This window comes from Haemaphysalis longicornis, unplaced genomic scaffold (assembly GCF_048455015.1).
Source record: "Haemaphysalis longicornis isolate Haplotype H1 unplaced genomic scaffold, Haemaphysalis longicornis Haplotype H1 scaffold_6, whole genome shotgun sequence".
NCBI lineage: Eukaryota > Metazoa > Arthropoda > Arachnida > Ixodida > Ixodidae > Haemaphysalis > Haemaphysalis longicornis.
Window position 1 is genome coordinate 39,384,556 of NW_027526407.1, and position 23,436 is coordinate 39,407,991.

At 44.9% G+C, this 23,436-nt stretch overlaps 1 protein-coding gene across 1 annotated transcript in view; it reads right to left on the reverse strand.

The window, feature by feature from the left end:
- The window catches only part of LOC144142492 (IDLSRF-like peptide), a 196,013-nt gene extending 180,529 nt beyond the window's left edge, over window positions 1–15,484 (reverse strand). Inside the window, exon 1 of the mRNA XM_077674037.1 lies at window positions 14,857–15,484. Coding sequence (XP_077530163.1) covers window positions 14,857–14,986 — 130 coding nt within the window. The 5' untranslated portion in view covers window positions 14,987–15,484. The remainder of the gene's footprint in view (window positions 1–14,856) is intronic.
- Window positions 15,485–23,436: the final 7,952 nt, after the last annotated feature.

Genomic DNA, 23,436 nt, shown 5'->3' on the forward strand with positions numbered 1-23,436 from the left:
CACGCCCACAGGCCTCGCCGTTTCACTGTTCCTCAATACATCTTGGACAAGTGGATATTCGATTAAAAAAAGCTGTGGTAATATCATCAGTGCAGGTTAAAAAACTTATTACAAGCCTCATGGTCTAGTAGGACGCGTTCTATGTATGCATGCAGACCAACCTCCTTTACTATCATTTCAAAATAAAGCGAAGTGCTCTGCTACGTAACATGTGCCAATACAAAAACTTAAAAGAGGTACCTCCCAGGATAGCTTATGAACTGGAAGCATGCATTCATCTTAAATGATAATTATGCTCGCCGTAGGCGATCGTTTTTTCTGATGGGATATATTGAGTCTGTTATACACGTCTCGCAAGACTTGAATTTAATGAGTGCCGACTCATGAACAATCGAACAAGGACACACCCGCAAGTGGAAAGCTGTGCGCCAGGCGGACTCGTCTGGAACTGTGTGACTGAAATCCCCCTCGCTGTGGCGTAGTTATGGTTGGCGGCGCCGTGCGACACGTGACATGACGTCAGTGGGCGGACTCGACTGTATCTGAGCGGCCAGGATCTCCGAACGTAGCCCTAAGCAGCGGTTTCCTGGCCACGTCAGTGGTTCCTTTGGGGCCGATGGCTACTAAAAACGGCTTTTTAAATTAAGAAGCTTCCTTCAGCTATCAAAGTTTTCTTAATCTTACAGAATGGCGTCCCAAACGGGCAAGGAGCACCACCGCGGCGAGGGTCTTGCGGTGTAGGGGGCGTATTTGAAGGAGCGGGCAAAGTCAAGTTGTTTTACATGTGAGTGAGAGGGGGTGATTGTGTGACTGGTCGTGACTGTTATGCAGCATTCGCAGAATTTCCTTCGTGCCAATCATCATCATCACCAGCCTATCTATGCCCACTGCAGGGCAAAGGTATCTCTCATTAATATTTAATTATGCCGGTCCTGTGCTAACTGCGACCAATTTACCCCCGCAAACTTCTGGATCTCATCTGCCAATCTAACTTTCTGCCACCCCTGCAATGCTTGCCTTCTCTAGGGATCCACTCTGTTACCCTTAATTACCAACGGTTATCTTGCCTTCGCATTACATGCCCTGCCCACGGCCATTTCTTCTTCCTAATTTCTACTAATATGTACTTAACACGCGTTTGTTCCCTGACCCACTCCGCTCTCTTCTTGTCCCTTAATGTTACACCTATCATCTTCCGTTCCATTGCGCGCTCAGTCATCCTCAATTTAAGTTGAACCCTCTTAGTGAGCCTCTAAGTTTCTGCTCCGTAGGGGAGTACCGGTAAGATGCAATTACTGATGGTAAAAGAGATGGTAAGATGCAAGATAATATCCAATAAAGAGTAATTATATAGTTCCCGCTGTAGCTAATGAACAGTTCCGGAAAATACCACGAAAATGAAAATCGCTTCTTTTCCCCGTGAGAGTTTCCTCTCTATTCTGGGGCCTGATTTTCTTCCTCCCCTAGAGCATTTCCTTCCAGTTTGTCCATTCTCATACTTCAGCACCAAACCTGTTTTTTGCTTAGAATAGCTCACTTCTACTCGCACTGCTTTGCACTGTATAAAAGGTGGTAATCGTGTGTCATTGAATAGTCTGCCCGACTTTTTAGGGCCAAGTCTACCACGTTAAGGGGATGTTTCCTGCGATTTTCTTAACAGACGGTTTCGTACTTTTGTGTCTCTTCATTGGTGTGTCAAAGACCCTAGTACACAGATGTCGTTGTTTTATGTATAGACTGACACGTATTCAACGTGAACAACAACCTATCTGTGAGGACTGCTTGTCATAAGGAAACAGTCGTGATTTGTTGCCGACTGGGTATACAAACATGCGAGTTATCGTAATGGCATAAGAAAACAGTCGCAATTTGTTGGCTACTGGGTATACAAACATGCGAGTTACCGTGATGGCATAAGGAGACAGTCGTGATTTGTTGCCTACCGGGTATACAAACATGCGATTTGTCGTAATGGCATGTAACCTTTGGCGGTATAAAGCTCTTGAAACGTGTGCGGAGATCTAAGCGTGGGGGAAAAATGTCCCGACAAGTTTAAAAAGACAAGCTTAATTATGAAGTCTTGTGGTAAGAGAACGCGTGTTGACAAGTCATATTAGTCACGCTATAATATCAGCATTCTCTTTCTTATTTTTCTCAGTTGTTTCCGTGAGTGCCTTAATGAGTATAGCTGCCGCAAGCGTTCACGTCACGTCTCTTGCTCCGGCGACGCCATTGCAATTCCTCTTACTTAGCGGGCTACTTAGGCAGCAAATAAAGCACATCGTAACTCGTAAAGACGTGATGCCGTGCTTACTAAGCGGAACAAAGAGGTTTTGCACAATCCCGGACACCTCCCACTAGGCGGCAACGCATGCGCATTCGAGATGGTGGCGCCATTGTTGTACGACTCAGCTGCTCTTCATTCCGCACCTTTCGGTCTGGTTTTCTCACAGTCAGCGGTCACTTATCTTCATTGTGCCTTGGCGCGCTCCTTTACGACCTTCGAGACTCGAAAACCCGCGCAACTCCAACTCACCCGTCCGCTGCGACGTCGCAGTTCTCCCTAACGGGCTGGCTTTCATCTCCGAGGTAAACAGGCCTTTTGGCTGACGTCGTCAAATGAAAGTTTATGCCGCAATGACTTGACTTCACGGGCAGATGTCATCGCGACATTCAAGTTCGCTTCTTTGGACAGCTGAAAGCACGCGAGAAAAAGAAAAACACCCGTACAAACCGCAGTACAGGCTTTTCGCATAGGGTGTCGGTAGTCTCGGCTACAAATTACGCCATCACACACCTCCGCCCGGCCACGAGCCGTCTTGCAACGAGACGTGTTCCGCGCTCGTTCGTAAAGGTAAATCTCCCACCTCCTCCACCCTTTTCTCAACGGCGAGTCTTATTACTTGTGACGTTCCCTTTAGTTTTTGTTCGGCTTAGAAAGCCTTTTTGTTGGAGCATTACGCAAAATACGAGCGAGACGCGGATGTCTGGTTCATCGAGTTAGTCTGTGAATCACGCTACTGAACGGCTTCCCTAGCAAGGGGTGGTTGGACACGGTATTCAGCTTCTGCAATAGGTTCGTAGTACGTCTTTTAAAACAAGTAGAGCAAATTATTTCAATTCGCTTATTTCTGTGTCATTCTGTTCGCCAGCTTTCCGGCACGAGCGGGTGCCTTCAGAGCGGCCTGCATGGGGTCATGGTGGAATTCATTTCCGTGGTGGAATATTCCAGCGGGCACGCCATCATAACGCTTATCTTTATGATCGCTATTCAAAAAGGCTTAAGATTCACTCACGGAAATGTAGCTGAGAGCCTATTGGAGGCCCGCTCCGATTCCACCTCGGTTGACGCCGTATAGTGGCATGTGTATTACAATCATGCACCGTGGTTATGAATTCCATCATGGCCAAATTTTCAACTGGGGTGTGAAACGAACTTCGTTTCAATGTGCCTTACGCAACTTTAGGTGTTCTCAGCCGGCTTCTGCATTTTGTGCAGAACGTGAGGTGCACAACGCAACTGGTTGCATGGTTATATCGCTTTCCATGGCGGTCGCTTCAAGGCGAAAATTATACCGTTGGGCTGCATTGTTAATGCAGCCCTGTCCTTATCTATACACGGTGTCGACACCAAAGCGGTGCCCCAAAATGTTCTTTTTTTCCTTTGCAGTAATAACGCGATTTCTTGTGGCGATTACTGTCGTCTGTTCTGTTATCGTAGACGATGAACTACCCGAACACCTTTCCCTACAAAGACGTGTCGTTTCTGTTTGCTTGCGTCCTTCGTCACCCCTTTCTTCGTTTTCCTTTCTTTTTTTCGTTTGCTTTTGCTTTTTTCCCATCCTTCATCTTTTTCTTTTGTCCTATCTTTCCTCTTTTTTCTTTCTTATTTTTCCTATCTTTTGTCTCTTTCTTCTTTCTCTGTCTGCCTTTTTTACTTGTCTTCTGTTTTTCTTATTTAGGTCCTTCCTTTTTGTTTTATTGGTTTGCTGCTTGTTCTGTCTTTTCTTTTTTCTCTCTCTCTCTCTCTCTCTCTCTTTCTTTGTTCATTTCTTTTCTTTATTTTTCCGTGAGAAATAATTTTGCGGCGACCTTTGTTTGGGGCTGAGGAAGTAGCTTTCTAACTAATGACAATGGTAATTCGTGAAGACGAGACGAAAAAATCCATAATTTTTACATTCGCGCTTGGTATAATGTTTCCTGGAGTTTTCTATAACCAATGTTCACTATAATTAGTACTAGTAGTGGTTCCACGAAACTGTTGTTAAGACGAGGAGTAGGAGTGGTTCCCTAGTCCGGGAATACATGGAATAGCCGGGAGACCGATGCCTTAGGGGCCAGAAGTTGCTGGATGTCCAGGTGGGCTCTGGTAATCATGTTCTCCCACAGCTAAATTAGGAGGAGGGCGAAGAAAACGGTGGAAGGTTAAGGTTATGTGCGCTACAGTTAGCGTATCCGTGTCCTTTGTTGCGGTGGTATACGTTTTATTTTGGCATAGATAGAGTGTCCGGTTATTGATAATGATTTCTTGTTGCAAATAAGGTTCGGCTAGGCCATGTCATTTTTCTTGCGAGTTTCCATTTTCGTGAAATCAGACCCACCGTATAACAAATAATTCGCTCAATTTTTAAAGTGTCTATTAAGAGACGCGTTTTCCGACGCGACGTCCCGTAAATAGCGGCTACAACATTTCGCGTTATCTTATCTTATATATCTTAACGTCAACACAGAAGATCGAATCGATACCTAATTCTTTATTTACAGGCTCCGTGCGGCACCACGATACATATTCATTTCCTTAGCGCTTGGCTCATAACGTCATCCTATTACAGAGACATGATTCTTTTTATTTTATGGTAGCAGAGATTTATCACCAAGTGTCCCCTCTTAACATCTACGCTGAGGCCACCAACAACACAGTGCGTTTTACTCAAAGTAGCAAATCGTTTTGCTTATCTAAAGCTGTTTGGAGCGCAGCGGCATATAAACTTACCAAAACTGTAGGACGGTGGTTGCTTTCAGCTTCAGTTTAATATATTGCCTGCTCAGTTCAAGAAAAATTAACTCATACACCGTATTGGATGACGTAATAGCAACTACCCCACATAGACTGAATAAACTCGGGTTTCATTTTCTCTGTCACAAAACTAAAGCAAGTATTGCAACTCACCTCTTAACTGCAGATTCAGCATTTATTAAAAATTTCGGTGGAGCTTATGGCTTGACCTGCTGATGTATTTTCTTATTCCTCCCCTTAAAGAAAAACTCTGGATCGCCTGGCATTTGTGCCATGCTGTGCGTTGTAAAAGTTCATAGCGGCCCGTGGAATAACAAAGGCTGAAATCACATGTGTGTCCTACTTTACATCGCAGAAATCTCCCGCCCAGCATGATGCGCCACGTGCAGAGTTAATACGACCATAAATAGATAAAGCTGCAACCATCGTAGTGTCCAACTGCGGGTCGACAAATCAGAATCCTAGACTACCACTGTCTTCATTAAAAGTAATGTGAGCGTCTTCACGAAGACAAAGAAGTTCAATATGAATGTGGGCCACCTTTCAAGTGCCGCGCCGTCGTAGAGCTTCATTAAGCGCCAATTTGCCTGAGTAGCAAGAAGACAGATGTCTTTGAATTCCCGATGCGCAAAGAAACATTTATTTGCAAGTTAATGAGCCATTCCAAAGGCCGGTGTGTTTTAGATGTGAGTGGTTTGCTGCCATTTGGATAAGAATGACCAAGCAGTGACCCATTATCCCAATGAAGATGTGGTGGCGGGAGAAAATGATTTAGCTACCATTGGATAAACTGTATAAACTACGTCCGCCAAAGAAAAAACGGTTGGTTACGTGCGTTCTAAATTACCCATGACCACTCGGATAGTGTAGACTACTCCTCATCACATATGCTGACAGTGAATGTCAGACTGGTAGCAAGAAGAATAGAAAAGCATTTATATGTTGTCCTCGTCCACCTTGTGCAATTTTGTGGTGGTGTTTAAAGAAATAAAGAACAATAAATTATCCGTGTCAAACCACACACTAAGGTAACGTCTAACGTTTCGTTGTTACTCTTGCCAATTTTTCACTATAGTATAGAGGGAAAATACCAGTTTGGTTTATTCTTAAGCTTGCCACGTCAAAATAACAGTTACACCAATTTTAACGATAACTATATGCAATTATCATAGACGGCACGTAAAACACATGAACAGTGGCTACTCACCATTCACTTCATCGCACTGCCCCTACGACGTCACAGAGACCCCTTAGATCAATTTGTGGCCGTCGATAAGAACTCACGCTGATAAACATGGCTGGGTCATTGATGTGATGCGTCTTCTGCTACTTGACCGTGCCGCATGAACGCCAGCTCGAAGTTTCGAAACTGATTCTTCTATTTTTGTACGTCACCAATACGCCACTCCCACATTGCGTAGCGGGAAATTTAAAAGTTCATTGGCACTTGGGATCTTTCATGGTGAAAGCGTTATTAACGTGACGTAATGAAATTGAGCGAGTCATAAAGGATTTGTTTATTTTTCAACAAAACCCTGCATGTATGCGGCTGCAGTACTTCCTTTCATTCCTGTTGTGGACGAAAACAAGACACCGCTTCGCGTGATCCTATATCTTCTATTAGTGCCTGTGATACACCTACTATTTCAACACGGCTGCGGATTCGATTGCCGCCTTCTCTTTCAACACGGCTGCGGATTTTATTGCCGCCCTCGGAGCCCGTATTTCTCTCAGAAGCGAAACCGAAAACATTGCCCTGTACACATTTTTAGAGCAGAATAATGATCTATAGATGGCCTAAATTTAGAGCACATTAATATTTTACACGTCACTTCGGTGTCTTAATGTGCCTATTATGTAAAACTGTATCGGCTGTGAAATTAAAACTTCATTTTCGCCGTAATGTACCCTTCCCTGCCGATACCGGTAATTCGTTTTACTTACAGTCATTTGCGCCACACTTAAGAGAATCAGAATCCCACCGGTGGCCTGTCCCCGTCACGATACATGACTCAACCAGCTCTCCCCGTACGATCGTCTTCACAGCTTGTGTGAACATGTTTGCAGTACCATAAACAAGTCTGATATTGCGATACCTGCTGGTTCTCATTCTACGTATCTTCCGTTTCTGTAAAAACGGCAAAGCCACAGAACTTAACAGAGAAACCCTTCAGCTAAATACCCACAACACACAAAACATTCGCGCAACGGGGTGGTTTCGGAAGGCTCAGCTACGTGACGGAAGTTTCAAAAGCTTTGATTATTATAGTTGGCCTGTGGGGATTAGTTGAAAAAGAGCTGTATGTTAATAGTACGGTTATAAGTTAGCTATGCAGGAGAATACGCCGTAAGATATGTATACGTTACGATTGTCTTGTATGAGAGGAAGCAAAATAAGCGGCTGATTCAGTTTTAAACACGTATGTGGACCCTAAAACTTCAAAACTGGAGCAACAAGAAATCGCGAATGGAGTATGCGACTTCTGGGGCTGCCAACTCAGAACTCCTTCGCGCGCCGACAGTCGGCGCTGCGTGTCGCCTACTTCTAGAATTCCTATATATAGCTCCCCTAGGGGAGCAGAGTTGCACGTCCATCCGCCGTCTTGAGTTCCAGGTCTTGCGGGAAAGCCACCCTTCTCGCGTGAAAAAGCTGTCGCTGGGACGCCGCGCCAGTGGCAGCGGCGAGGAGTGGCGACGAGCGGCCGGGAAAAACTGGCGCGCGATATTGGACCGCTTATCAGATGAGCGGCCCCCGCTGCCGCCGCTTCCACAACCGCCGATGCTAAGAACTGACTGTGCGCAGCACTGAAAGCGGGCTTTCTGTCGAACTGGAACCCACGGCATGTGCCAATCAGATGCGTAACTCTTGCGCTACGCGATATACAGGAACTCTACCTACTTCCAAGCACGGCCGTTATCACTGCATGAGAGACTTATGGGGCATGTCGCCAAATTATTTGTTACAATCTGTTCATTTTCGCGTCACTCTCAACACAGCCGGCGATAGACGAACATACAACGACATAGTGGAGACAGTGCGGGGAGAAAGCTGAAATGGAGAGATAAGAGGGCTGCCTTCGCAATGCTGACCACATTGCCATGAAACGAAAAGTCATCCGTGGCCTCGAAGCGTCTTGTGACCCCGGGCGACCATTTGTACGCGTTGTTGACCGGAGTCTGCAGGCGGTGCGAAGAAATCGGAATTACAGGAACAAAATGGCGTTGCTGGTGGACGAGAAACAGAGTGACAGGCAGGCAATGCCGCTGCTAAAGGAAACGATCGTAACAACTGAAATGGTTAGAGCGCTGAGCACAGTTGTTCCGGTGTGCGAGGTACATGCGAGAAACGCCGCTTTGCGGACTTCTGAAGCCAGAGGAAGGCGTGAGCACTGGGTCGAGCCTCAAGTTCGCACGAGAGAAGGACTAAACGTGAGGCATTCTTAACGATCCACAAATTGATCTTCAATAATTTATTCAACTCAAGCTTTAAAAGTTTACGCCCGCCAGCCTGCTGCAATTTAAAATGTCGCTCTGTTGCGCAGACTATTCAAACGATGCGTTACCAGTTCGTTGCGCCCGCCGGGCGTGTTTACTTATGGCATCAACGAAGAAGTAAAAAAAACGGATGCTTTACATGCTTATTGTAGACGAAAGGAGGCCTCGAAACAACTTGTTCCCCCGCAACCGTCTTATTGTGCGCACTGTGCGTCACTCTCCCGGCGCTGTCATCGCATCTGTCCGGATAGTGCACGAAAAGAGCGTGCTCTTTTTTACCCGCTTGTGTTTTTTTATTTGTTCTAGTTTGAGGCTGTCGAGTTTCCCGGATTTCCGCTGCTTTGAGGGCCGCCGAGTGGTCTTGAAAGTGGGGCTCGAAAGTGAAACGAAAACATTTTGTTCGACGCGGCGAATAAAAGGGTCTCTCCTAGGACGAGTAGTTCAAAGGTAGCCTTAAAAAGAATTCTTAAACATTCACTTTAAAAAATAAATATTGTGAATATATAGGTCTTACAGTTCCTAAGCTTCTAGAAACGTCCAAAGAGCGAAACAAAAATGTTAGCCTACTCTTTTTTTTTCTGCTTCCATTACTTTTCGAAGATAATAATTTGGTACAGAATTTCTGGCACACAACAGGAAGTGGGAGCCTATTGAATTTTTTTATCTAAAGCAGACCCTGTTGATCCACATCATATTTGACTGTTAATTTGTTTTCTTTGATATTTTATTGCATGACATATTATAACACTTTATATATATTTTCGTGTATTCTGTAAATGTATTTCATACCACCGCCCTATGCTGTAAATCTACGTTAAACGTTCATGGTCTGGCTTGTTTTTCCGTAGCGCGCTTCTTCTTAAAAGAAACCGCACGCTTCCTAAAGGTTCGTTACTTGCCGCAAAATAAATGTAGTTTATTTTAAACCACATATAATTAGCCCAGGTCTACAGCAAAAGGCTCCAAAAAGTAACACCAATGTCAGGAACGCCCCTTCCACGAAAAACTACACTCATTTCGTACAGCAAGGCTTCTCTCTTGGTTCCCAGGTTAAGTTTCGCCAAAGAGAAACTACTGTTAGTTTGGGGGACCTGTCCAAAACGAAGCCTTTAAGATATCTATATTTGTGCTCTTAATTTATTTTTCCCACTTAGCTAGCCTTCCTGCCTGCTGTACACAACGCGAAAACGCCACTCTCTTCTCCGTTGTAGAGTAGGAAATACCGACAGTTGGCCTCAAACAAGTTATTCTGCTCAAACACAGCAGAGAGTATATCCACGTTGCAAAGTTGTTTGCTGTTGTGTGACGCGACAAATTTCAATGTCATTCCACTCTGTGAAGGTGGATGACCAGCGGTTCTGTTTGTGGGTTATTGGTTGCCCAGAAACTCCCGCTCAAACCGAACAGTCGCGCCAGGGAAGCGTCCAGCGGGATTATAGCCAGGCTGACGCCTTGCATTTTCTGCCTTGCAGTTAGTATTCAGGGTCCCACGAGCCATAGCGCTAACTCTTCGCGCTCGCAGCCCGATCGTCATCCGTGGTCTCCTTCTTAGCAGGCTCCAATGTGGAACTCACAATGCTAGAAGGCCAGCTTACAAGGACCAAGCTTACACCGATCTCCTTAAAGTTCGCTTCACCTCGTAATACAAATGATAACTGGGAACCCCATTTTTACGAGCAATAAATGTCCTCCTTAATGAAGATGCGAAGGGCCAGAAGTGAGCAGATGGTCGGAAGGAGACGGTATGCCGAAGAGAGGAGGAGAGAGCGACTTGGTTTACTTGGTTTTCTTGGTTTACGAAAGCAAAAAAAAAAAACGGAGGCGTTAACCTATACGAGCTGCACTCTAATAGATAAAAATAGACGAAAAGGTTTGAAGCGTAGCAAGGTCGGAACGCTTAGTTCCTTCAACGTACCAGCCAAACGACCGCGATGACCACAGCACCACAACCTCCCCTGGAAACTTCTTACCGTTCCCAGAAAGCGATGAACAGCGTAATGAGAAAAACACATGCTAGTATAATGGTAAATCCAACGTATGTGTACGTGACAAAGAGCGCGTTTTCTGCATGGATCTCTCTGTGCTTTAAACACACGTGTCCTCTTTCTCCCTTTGCTAAAGGGTGACTATCATTCTGATGCCAGTTGCTGCCATTATTCAGTAGCTCTTGTGGAGGATGAACGCGTTGCTTTTTTTTTGTACGCATCCTCAGGCCTACTTCTGTTCCTTGGCTAGTGCAGCTTCTGCACCACGAGATGGAGACCAAGAAAATCTAACGCAGTTAGTGCGATTTGTTGTCTAAGGAATACTTTAACGAAACAAAGAACAACACCTTGGTAGTATCAGCGCATTGGGTTCGTACTAATATCATCCACTTACTTGCCACTCCTAATTCTCTCAGATGACACTGAACAAAATAACTAAAAGTACATGTTGATTCAGAGAGACCAGCACATTAATTCATTTGCAGTTTAGCCAACACATCATCTGGTAATAACGCCAAGGAGCACAAATAATCCTTCCGCACGGGTCCTGGGTCATAAACACGCAACGCTCATTAGTAATTCAACATGTTTTCCATCACATATTAGGTCGAATATTCAGCGTGATCTTTTAATGACCACCTCCCGCTCGTGGCCATTTGTTTACATTTTGACACCAACCTTATTTTCTGTTTGGAGCTGTTATGTGCGGCCGCGAAACGGACGACGAATTTATTTGCCAGTTAACGTGTTACTGCCTTGATCGGACCACAAGCCTGTCGTTTGAAATTAAGCTTAACAGACATCTCGGTGACGAGGTTGCGAACCAGGCAGGTGTAATGCATCAGTTTCGTTCACAACACCAAAACGAGGGGAAGAATCGTGGGGGTATTTGAATTGCTAATTACATAGCACAGACCAATGAGTTGGTGGCGTGCGACAAACGATACCGCAATTACGATTGCGACGGAGATGCTGCTAAGTGGGTGTAAGCTGTTTGGATAGCTAAAGTCAAGCTTGGTTAGCAGTGTTTACTTGACAGTATACCATGAGCTGTAAAAGCTGGGCAAAAGAAAACATGATCGTGCATATTATACTGCGAAATTAAGCGCTAATACTACACTCTTGAAAAGAAGGTCGGGCTACTTACTAAGAGGAAACTAACCAGTTACTTGTCACAGTACACACTAGGTACTTAGTGCTTTTAGTAACTTGGCACGCATGACCTAGTACAAAGATACGTGTGATAATGTGGACCGGCGGAGCCACGGGCGCTCGATGGATACTAGGTCTAGCAGCACGATACAGATACATTCAATGCGCACTTAGAAAACAAATAAATTGAGCAAGAAGACCAACCAAAAGTGAAGAGGTTTATTTCTCCATCGAAGCAGATACACAACATGCTTCGATGGAACTACGCATCGGGTAAGACCAACCGAATGAACGCGGAGAGCGAGTATAACTTCGTTACCTAATAAAGTACATCTGCTTTTCTAGCTGTTATAGCCAGCAGCGGAAAGTCATCTGAAAGGGTCAGAGGGATTCTCGTGAAAATCAAATATTTTAGTAATAATTTTATAATTATGCATTTTAATGTGAGAATATACAGGCCAGAATGTGAATTAGCAAAGACTTCTTAATCGCGATTTGTAGGGGGAAATGTGCTGTAGTTAGTGTTGAATATTTCATAGAATTTTGTTACTATCAGGTGAATGTTAGTATCAAACAAGCAGCACAGTCTAGACTAGCAACGATAGCGTTAGGTTCCATACTTAGTGGCAGGACCTACGAAACGTTCTGGGGTAGTAAAGTTCGTAAGGAGTTAGTAAATACAACCCGCTCCAAGATCCTGCTCCAAGCTAACTCTGATCAGTTGGTAGTTGTCGGTGGTATCATGCGCATTAAATAAATGCATTGCCACTCCCTCTTCGGAACTGTCCTCTGCCACCCGCAGCTCGGTTGGTTTTGGTGCATATTCAAAATGTTCTTCAGTGAATTTTTAATTGTGGGGGAGTGCTCGTGCTGTTGTTTCTTTCTTACTTATTCGTCTCTCCGCGTTGTTAGGATAGCTGTAAAGATATACACTTGAGAAACAAAATAACAAGCTTAAAATAAACGCCCAAACAAAGAGCATGACGTTGCAAAACAAGCTCGGTTGTTTTCTCGGGGATGATTGCGGCCACGTTGCTGTTTTTTCTTATAGTTGTTAGTGCAGATAGTCAAAGACAAAGTGTGTACAGAGTCGCGACAGTTTGCCTCGCTCTCGCAGATGTCATTGTCGCGGCGACAAAATCTAGAGGAACGAGTCATAGGGCACGGGAAGGACGTCAGAAGATCAAACGAAAAAAGTAGCGCCGTGATCGAGAACTGCGATACCTTCCATTAGAAATTGGACTTCAACGGAATGGACGTACTCGAAAGCGAGACCAACTGGGAGACGGCTGCTTCTTGACTGGTGGCACATTCAGGGAACGGCACAAATTGTTCAGCAATACTGAAAGCTGGGCTGGTTGGTACATCGCGGAAGATTGAAAGCGCACAAAGACAGGGGCGAAAAAAAGGACACACAGAAGCACTTACTCCCATCTGCCGATTTATAGAAACACACGAGAATTTTTTCACGTAAACAAACATAGATTAAAGAAACATAGTGCCGACTAGCGCGTGCTCTTTCCCGTTTAGAGTGACTGATGTTTTGCTGACACATTTGGTGTCATGTAAACTGATTAAAAAAGGTCTCTGCGAGCTCCCTAACAGTTTGGTCATTATGCCGGTACTGATTGATTGATTACGGGGTTTAACGCGTCGACGCTACACATGCGATGATGCGCGGCGTATTGGAGGGCTCCGTATTATTATAAATTATCTAGGGATCTTTAACGGGTGCTGAAACCTGGAGCGCGCGGGAGTTTTCACTTTCTCCTCCGTCAGAAAATCGGCCGCCGCGGCTGGGAATCGAACCCGCGTACTTCGGCTCATCAGCACCACGCCTCAGCCACTGAGCCACTGCGGTGGGTCATCATGCCGGTACAACACCACTGTTTTTCGAACACAAGAGGAGAACCACGCTTTTTGCAATGCGCAGATAGGTTGGTGGTCGTGAAATTTGTTTTCGTCGGCAGATGTTCTCGCAAACGCTCGTTTACACACTGTCCAGTCTGGCCCACGTACAGTCTGGCCTATGTTTCTTTTTTTCTCTGCTTTGTTTTCGTGTACACATTTGCGTGCGTTTCAATGAATTGGTGGTTCTGAGTAAGCGCTTCTTTGTGTCCTTTCTTTATGTCCTTGTTCTGTGCGAGCGTTCAATCTTCCACGACAAATCCTAAATCGTTTCTCTAGAAACCGTCCCCAATGTGTACACGCATGAACTGTGCTCCACAGCAGGGCGCTTTGTGCGTGACTCCTCACACTAACGACTGTGAGACGCCGCTGCAACAATGCTCAATCCACGCGTTGGAACAGGGCCAAGCTGCTTTCGAAACGTCTGGTGCTGTGCACTTTTTGCGGAAATTCATTGTTTTGTATGTTTTGTATCTAGGGGACACGCGCTACTACTTGTTGTGGGAACTTGGGGGACTGGGAAGGCCAATTTAGAAAATATGTTTGACCCGACGCTTTTTTGAGTCCCCCAAAGTGCTCACCGACTCACAAGAACCATAATGACTAAAGCTAAATACTGAGAACTCAATGCTTTTATTAGCCACCTCTTTCCGCTCCGACAACCGCGTTCCTCTTTTCCCACTTTCAAAAATGCGAAGTATTTTATAACAGCATGGTTCTTTATGTGGAGCAGTGTTGTGCTTTTTTACCCGCGATTTCTGTGGCGTTATAATTTTCCACTTATTTATGTGTTCTCGGCAGCTAATCGGCACTGAAAGAGCTACGGCTCTATCCAAAAAATAAAAAAAAACAGCATTCACATTTCTTAACGGTTTTATACTTGAGAAACCGGCATGGTAAACAGTTTAACATAGTTTTCCTGGATTTTAGGGATTCGCGGTGAACTACCGGATATAAAAGAGTTTGTTCACCGCACGAACTACAATGAACGCACTTCAAGTGTCTCATTTTTCTCGCACCATACAGATGGTGGGCTTAGCTTACAGGTTGCGACGAAAAATACAGCTGCTTAATACAAGAAGGAGATAATATACCAGTAGCTTCTCTTGACGTTTTGGGTAGTAACTCATTAAAATGTAAGAAGCCGTAGAATAGAGATGAAGGCAACAACTGTCGAACAACACGTTCAATTAACTATGCTTTTAGTGCTGTTTTATCTCGTTGACGACATTTATGTGTGAGGGGTTGTTTTTATATCCCCGAGGAATCCCGCTGTGGACATATCCTCGGTATGCTTACCTTCGCGCTTGACGTTTCCGAGGTTCCTGTTGAGCACGTGTGAAAAGTTGATCAAGTAGGCACCTTGCGCGAGTCCAACCAGAACCACTCCCCACAAGATGAAGTGCTGCGTCGCACGCATCAGGATCATCTATCGGCCGCCGACCGTCGGGAAGGCGCGAAGATTCGCTGACAGCTCACTCAAGTCCGTCTCGCCTCGAGGTTCCCCAAAACAGCCGCACTTGACGGCGGCTCCGCTAACTTCGGTGTGCAACAAAGCACGCTGCTGACGAAGTCTTCTTCACGGGGTATCAGACACTTCCCACAGGTTGCCCCCGGCAAATCACGGAATGTCCAGGTTTTCTATTGAGACACGCGGTCACCGGCGTGTCCCAAGGTCCTCTTCTTTCCCCTCTACTGTTCTTTTTTTTCTCCTTTTTCTACGTCCCCTGTGTCGCTTTTTGCTCCCTTTCCTTTCTCCCGCCGCTGCTGCGTCGACCTGCTGCTCGAGGAACCTTCGCGGAGAAAGTGCTCGTCGGGACTTCTCCCCTCTTTCGATCGCCGCAAGGCGCGCTTCTCTGCGGTGCGGCGGTGGTCTGCGGCAGAGTACAACTCCCAGGACGGGGCGCTGGCGCACGCGTTCGCGCGGCGGCTTTTTGGCCGAGAAAAACGCCCGCGCCAAAGCGAGATGCGCATGCGCTGCGCACCACTGCTGACCAATCGGCGCCCAGCGCGCGCTGCATGGGCCCGAAAGCGCAACATGGCGACGCGCCGGCCCGTGCGGTAAGGGCCGAAGGGAGGCGGAGGGGATGACAAGGGAAAAAAAAAGAAACACCTCAAAAGACTCCGTGTCGATACTCGGCTGCTCCACAGAAGGGTACACCTTCTTTTTCTGTGTCTCAGGCTAAGGTTTGCACCCCACCTTCCCCCTCCATCTCTGAGGTTGTAATCTGTTGTGTTCAGTTTCCCTTTCCTGTATGCGAATCGCACCCTGGCAGCAAGCCGAAATTCATCGTAGTGGGCGAGCCTGGTTCGCAAACAGCCACTCTCTCGGGCGCGGACTGAAAGCCCATAGGTGCACCGAGGGTGTGTGTGTGTGGGGGCGCTCTGTTTTGACGTTTGGGAGTGACGTAGTCCAGACAGTGACGTCACGACGGAGAAAGGAAGGGAATTTTTGGCGATGACAAGGAGGGGAAACGCAGCTTGGTATTCCTGACGTGGTGCCCGCTGGTGCTCAGTACTCTTCTGGGAAGTCAGGGCCCTGCATTGCTCGACAGCTCAGTGTGTAGCTCGGTACAAAATGAAGACAGATTGCACGCTGCGATGGAAATAACCTGGTAGTGGGCGTTATAACGACAGTGCTCTTTCGTCTTTTATACTCAAGTTCTGGCTTTGCCGTCATGTGTGCCGATTTTTCTCGTCATAAGACGCCTTGAAGAGAAGGCAACTCCCCGCGGCCTTTTGTCGGCTCAGCGCTTCTTTTGTTGTCTAGCATAGAGCCTCTGATCGCCCGCATGGAAAAGTTGCGTGTACTTTGCCTGTAGCCAGCTCTTCGACAGCAAGTATTTTATTCACCTTTTCTAAATCAACTCGAGACAGGAACATTAGCATACTTCTGGTATCGGAACAGGATGTCGGTCACGTGAACATGTTTACTGTATTGAAAGATATGCGACTTTTTTTACTAAGAATGCAGGCTGAACATTTAAAATTACGTTTAATTTTATAGCAACATATTTTATCAGACGTTTCAAAGCGTTACCAGAAATTTAAGAAAAGCGAAAACAGCTCTAGCCTTGTAGAAATATGGTACCAGCCAAGAATGGTGGGAACGACTGAAGTGGCGAGGTCAACCGGAACCACGGTCATTAGTTTTGGAACTTTGAAATGCATCCGGCGAGTCATTGCAGCCAGATGAAGCGAGAGTCTTTAGTTTTGAACAGATGCAAGCAGTTCGTTCAGAGTACCTACCGGACACAAAATTTCAGTGAACGTGGTACTAAAAGCGACCACTTGGGAAATTAGTGGTAAAAATTTGTTGAAGTTAAGAACTTAAGAACTCGTCAGGCAGCTAAATCCTCTAATGTATTCATTCGAAGGGAAAGCAAGCAGCTTTTAAAGGCGAGAGCTCTGCCTCCAGCCCAGACGTACTCCTCATTATGCATAGATTCAACTCATTGCTCGATATGACTTCTTAATACCCGTCTGCAAGAACTTACCTACATCGCACCTTGGCGTTATGACGTATAATGGAATGATGCTGTCGGGCAGAACGCTGCATGTGAATGTGAATTGAATTTCGTTCACATTTACTTACAATAACATACAATGTGCCAGCAGCTCCATTGCTCGCGAATCTCAATCCGAACGATTGGTTTCTTAGCCTTCCTTCGTATATTATGTCAATTACACTAAAGCAGACGGATATAGATTCCTTTGTAACTAGTTCGTCCTGGGCGTAGCCATTTTATTGGTAGCCTGTGCTAGCGATATTATAGTGGCCGCAGTATGCAAGGTAATCTTACTTGTCGTGACCTTATCAGAGATTAAGTGCCAGAAGGTCTGTGCGAATGGCTCTGAAAACATACCAAAGTCGCCCATCGGACTACGCAGAAGAAGGTGGGCGGAAGAAAGGCGTGCGATACACTTTTAGGGTAAATACGATAGGCTGAGTGGGCGGCTCCAGCGGTCGCACTTGGGGAGTTAAATTCCTCGTATCCTGTAGGGAAAGATGAAAGGTACAGGGCAAAGACCCACAGACACGTCACGTGGAACAGTCTAGCATTCCTCAGGTAAGTGAAATGAAAGAAGAAGTCAGGAATGAATGAATGAATGAATGAATGAATGAATGAATGAATGAATGAATGAATGAAACTTTATTAACATAAGGATGGTGACTCGGCGTAAGTGAGGGTGGGTGGGGAGGGTGGTGTCAAATAAGTCGGGACAAGTTTCCATTCGCAGATGGACGCCAGTGGGAAAAATATATTTTTATGGAGAAAGGGAAAGAGAGAATGGTCTTTATAGTACTGGTGATTTCGACGCAGTTAACATGCACAGCTTGCTACGAGACTGATTGGTTGGGAAGCTTCAATGCGAAAGATGCTGAAAACCTTGGAGGCGAAAATGGAATAAAGGTGGGGGGGACGGAGAGCATACGGGTTTTTACAAAGTCGTATTCAGTTCTCGTAAAGGGCGCCTGAGTTCATAAAAACACTCTGGAGGGCACTATCACTGTTCCGTTTGTGCACATTCACTGTGGGTGCCTGAGGGGCAATATGACTTGTACAATTTGTGCACATTCATTTAGAGTTTCTAACGAGGTTGCACTGAAGAAAGCGTTGCCATTCACGTGTAAATCAACCTTGCAGAAACCATTTTTTAGAAAAACAAACGCACAGTTCTGTCAAGTAGCTACGTATCCCTCCACACATAATTTGGGAGGGTGTGCGAAGCGAGGAGTTGATTTCTACACCGAGCAAAGTGATGAAATATCCGTAATAAATGATGAAGTTCAGGATAAGTGCGGGATGGAAAAAAGGAGCATTTACGATGAGAGTACCAATGTGGAGGAGTCCGTTTATTGATGATATCCAGATATTCATGATATTTATGATGGTAGACCGCGTTAGCATAGCAGCAAAATTACCAGCGAAATTTTCTCCTATACACTATCTGAACAATTGAGAACAGAAATGAATCCCGGCGGTGATGGGTGAAAAGCCGTTTTCAACAAATCGTGAATTTTATATCTCACTTAGGGAATATGGGGCATACACGAAGGGACGCACCTGCTTGTGAAAAAGTAGGCTTGTCGAGTGGGGAGACGATGATGATGATAATGAAAATGTTGAATACTTGAAAAACAAATGCGCCGTGTCCTCCGTACAGATGGGTGAGCCCCGAGGCTGTAACGGGCTGCAGCATCGGCACGCCATAGGCGAGCTCGTTTTCAGTCCTCCTGGCGGCAGGCTGCCTGCTCCTCGAGAGTGCGTATGACCCGTGGCTACAGTGTGCCAGAAGGTAGAGGTGTGACGTTGGGGGGGAAAAACCAATATAGAGCGCGGTCCTTTTTGTGATGCAAAAATTGTATGGAACGCAGGCGTTCCCCAGAGAACTCCGGTTGCAGCCAGCGTCACCTATAAGTTTTCAAATCCAACTAAACAGCTATTTGGCGGGTTTCATGAAGCTTTATAACATGAAATAAAGAAATAAGACTTTTCAAAGTAATAAATAAGGGTTAATTTAACAAATATAGTTTATGAAACTAACTGGAAAGCAGGTGCCGCCAGGGGCGCTGCTTACAACAGGAGTTGCTCAGCAGAAATTTTCATCGCAAAGGGACCCACTAATCGGCCCCGAACGACACACGTCCCTCTTCTAGTACACTGTACCCTGGCCTACCAAATTTCGAAGTTCCGTGCGGCAGGTGTTTGCCGTTGCCACGTTGACGTTGCTCCACCCGCAGCGCCACCACCCATGCCCGCCGTTGTTGCTTTCGCTGTGCTTCAAGCGCACCCTGGTGCGAGAGAGATAAACCCAGCCATACTCTGTCCCTTTACTTTTAAATGCTCTCTAACATGTTTTCAATGTCCAAAGTCTTTCTTTGGATAATAAGACCCGGACATTTTGTTCCGTGTGTCTCTCGATTCAGCCGCCCAGACAATAATAAAAGGAATTCTTGAACGACACGTTTATATAGGCAAACCATTTCTAAACTACTAAATGTGGTAGCAATGTTCATAATTTTCAAGATTTTTGAGCAAAAAAAAACATGAAGCATATTGGAGGCAATACATCTATACAAAAATGATATCCGCATTGTTGTTTGAATTCAAAATACGTGGATGCTTAATTTATGTGATGCTAATAAAAATACGAGTTGAAAAAAAATGTTCTGACCTGAATATACAAAAAAGATAAAGCAACACCGAAAGCAGTGAAGGTAACAGAACCATGTTTATTTATTTATTTATTTATTTATTTTTTTTATTTATTTAAAGGGGTACTGCTAGCCTTGGGGCAAGGCGTAAGCAGGAGTTGGCGATATAACGAAAAGAGACAGCACAACAAAGAAAAAAAAAGTACATCATTCAAGCACAAATCAAGTACATTTCGGTGGGTTTGTGAGCTCAGGCATATATTATAAAACATCCGGGCATTGTACAACATGTGCAGGCAACAGGTTCCATTCACGTGCTTTTCGGGGAAAAAAGAATTTAGGTAAGATTTAGTTCTACATGCGTAATCGTTGACTTTTTTCGGGTGGTGCGAGCGTGTCTGCCGACGAATGATCGGGGTTATGTATGCGCTGGTGTCAATTCGAAATTTCTGGTGATAAAGAAAATAAAATGTTTTTAATCTTTCACGGTTGCGTCTAACTGCGAGGCTTTCTAATTCGCGGTATGCGAAAGCTCTGCAGAGGACGCGCGTCTGCTGTACGAATTAAAACTAAATCTTGCAGTCTCTGTTTGAACGTTCTCCAGTTTCGAAATGTTTTTTACACTGTGTGGGTCCCATATGACTGAGGCGTATTCCAGTAGAGGTCTGAAGTAAATTTTAAAAGCTAGATGTTTTTTATCATGCGTGGATTTTCCTAGAGTTCTTCTTAAATAACCTAGCTTCTGCATTGCCTTTTTCTGAATGTAAGTAATTTGTTGATTCCATTTGAGATCTGATGTTATCATAATACCTAAGTATTCATAGCTTGTAACTGCCGAGCCCACATGGTTGTTTATGCTATATGTGAATGATAACGGAGTTTTCTTGCGTGTCACTGTCAGGGCTACCACTTTCTTTAAGTTAAGAATCATCTACCACGTGGTGCTCCAATTTTGTATTTTACCTAGAGCTTCAATAAGAAGGACCTGATTGCTATGGCATTACATGATAGATAATACAGTCGTCCGCAAACAGCTTTATCTTAACAGGGATATAGCGAGCTATATCATTAATCAAAAGTAAAAAGAAAAATGGCCCGAGAACCGAACCTTGTGGAATGCCTGATTCTACTGTGGCAGTGCTTGACGATGCGTCATCCATGGTTACAGTCTGACGTCGGGAGGAAAGATAAGATTCAATCCAGGCCAGCAAAGATTCGTTTGTGAGCTTGATAAGTAACTTTGAGTATGACACGCGATCGAACGCCTTTTCGAAGTCTTAAAAGATTACATCGACTTGACCTTGTTCATCTAGTATTGTACCGAAATCGTGAATGGTCTCTAATAACTGCGTGATAGCTGACAGCCCCTGACGAAACCCGTGTTGCCGATTGTCGATAATATTGTTCTGACCCACCGTGGTGGCTCAGTGGCTAAGGCGTTGCTCTGCTGAGCACGAGGTCGCGGGTTCGATTCCCGGCAGCGGCAGCCGCTTTTCTGATGGAGGCGGAAAGCAAAAACGCCCGTGTGTACGAGATTTCGGCGCCCGTTAAAGATGCCCAGGTGGTCGAAATTAATCCGGAGCCCTCCACTACAGCGCGCCTTATCGCCTGCGTTGCGTCGGCGCGTTGAACCCCCTCAATCAATAAATTAATCAAACAATCAATATTGTTCTGGTCGAAGAATTGGGAAATATGTTAAGATATCACGTGCTAGAGTGCTTTTACACATGCGCCAAGTAAAGGAATGGGTCGGTATGACGTTAACGTAGAGAGATTTTTAGTTCCTTTTGGTATGGGAGTTATTTTAGCGCACTTACAGTCCTCAGGAAGTTCACCGGAAGCAAGTGATTTATTATATATAAGGGTTAATAATATAGCAGACCATTCTGTGTAGCGCACAAGAAATTCGTTAGGAATTTCATCCACGCCCGATGATTTTTTTAACATCCAGCTTGAGGAAAAGTGAAAACACACATTCCTCTGTTTTGCACACGTTCCTATGGGTGATAAATTCTCATAGGAACTAAAACTTGGCGTGGTACCATCGTTTTTCGTAGACAGAACAGAAATATTGATTTAAAGCTTCTGCGATTTCTGGTTTGTCACGAATGCTAGCAATGCTAATCTGAAGGTTTGAAACGAACTCTTTTTTGGGAGAGAAATGGTGCCAAAACTTGTTCGGTGACATTACATTACAGCGTGACATTACATAAAGTTATGTAATGTCACGCTGTGATAAAATTCCTGGGCGTTCTTTATTTTATCGCTTAGGAGGGTACGTAGTTTACATATTTTTGCTTGGTTAGCCGAGGTGGAGGACTTTTTACGTGCTTTCTTGCCTTTTTTAGTTTTCGTTCGAGGTGCACAATTTCTTTATTCTTCCAAGGGTTAGTCTTCCGCAATATTTTATTCCTGGTGGGAACGAAGCTACGTATGCACCCATGAGCCAGGTTTTTAAATGAGCACCACACGTGTTCAACAGAGTACCTGTCCGATTGACATTGCACCGCAAAAGACGGAAGCAAACTATCAAATGAATCCACTATATCTACATCACTAGCACGGGAGAATACTGGGAAAGTGCGTTTGACTGGCTCGACTTTAGGACCAGAATTCAATTGCATAGTCAAATTTACCATCTTATGGACTCATATACCTTCAATGACTTCGATATTCAATTTTCGCTGTTGAAGTCTATTGCTTACGAGAAAAAGATCTAGAATTGACTCTACTCCAGTTGGAATGCGTGTTGGCAGTTTTACTGATTGCTTTAGGTCATGCAGTAGAATTAGATCAACAAAGAGCTCAGCAGCAGTAGTCAGAGCTTCAGGAAAATCACTCTCCCAGTTTACATAGGGTACATTGAAATCGCCAGCGAGTAGAAGGTTACATGAACGATAACAACACAAAAATTCGTTAAGTTTGTCTACAAACATGTCGTCGCTGTTTGGAGGGCCATAAAAAGCGCCGACGATGAAACTTAGTTCTTTAAGCATAATTTTTGCAATTACGCATTCAATAGCTTCGACGTTTGGTAATCTACATAGCTGCAGTGAATCTTTGAATTAAATTGCAACACTCTCTCCGGGGTGTCTCTGTCGCTTCGAGAAATGTTCTAAAAGTGTGATGTTTACCGCACAGCCAGGCAGGATCAGTTGCACGGACGGCACAGTTAGCAACGTTTTAATACTATGGTGTAGATCGTCGAACTTATATGAAGGTCTCGCTCTGCAAGTGGAAGCCGTTCCCCGTTTAGATTAGTAGTTCTAATCGCATTCACCTTGAGAAAATCGCCACTATATGCATAACTCGTTGCTATACATCTTTGGGAAGTGACCCAATAGCATAATGAAATATAACGAAAAAATTAAAGCCGGCCCATTCAATGTGAAAGCTGTCGGAAGTGCAGAGCAGTGATTCGCCATAATGAGCTGCAGCGCCGTTGTCCGCTCACTGCTGCCACCCAATGCATTTCAAATTTCCCGCCTTCGCAGTGCTCTCGCTCCCTCTGACTGAAACTGCTCTAGCGGGAGTTCTGTTCTTTTTGTGCTTCCTTCAGTTTCGTGTGCTAGAGCTGTTTTGCGTCGTCTCGAACACGCAATTTTTTCTTGCGCGGCTGGAGCCTTTCTGCATCATTTCGAACGCGCCATTTTTTTTCTGCACGGCTGCTTTTTTCGCTTACTATTGTAAAAACCAACATAACGAACGTTCTTAACTAA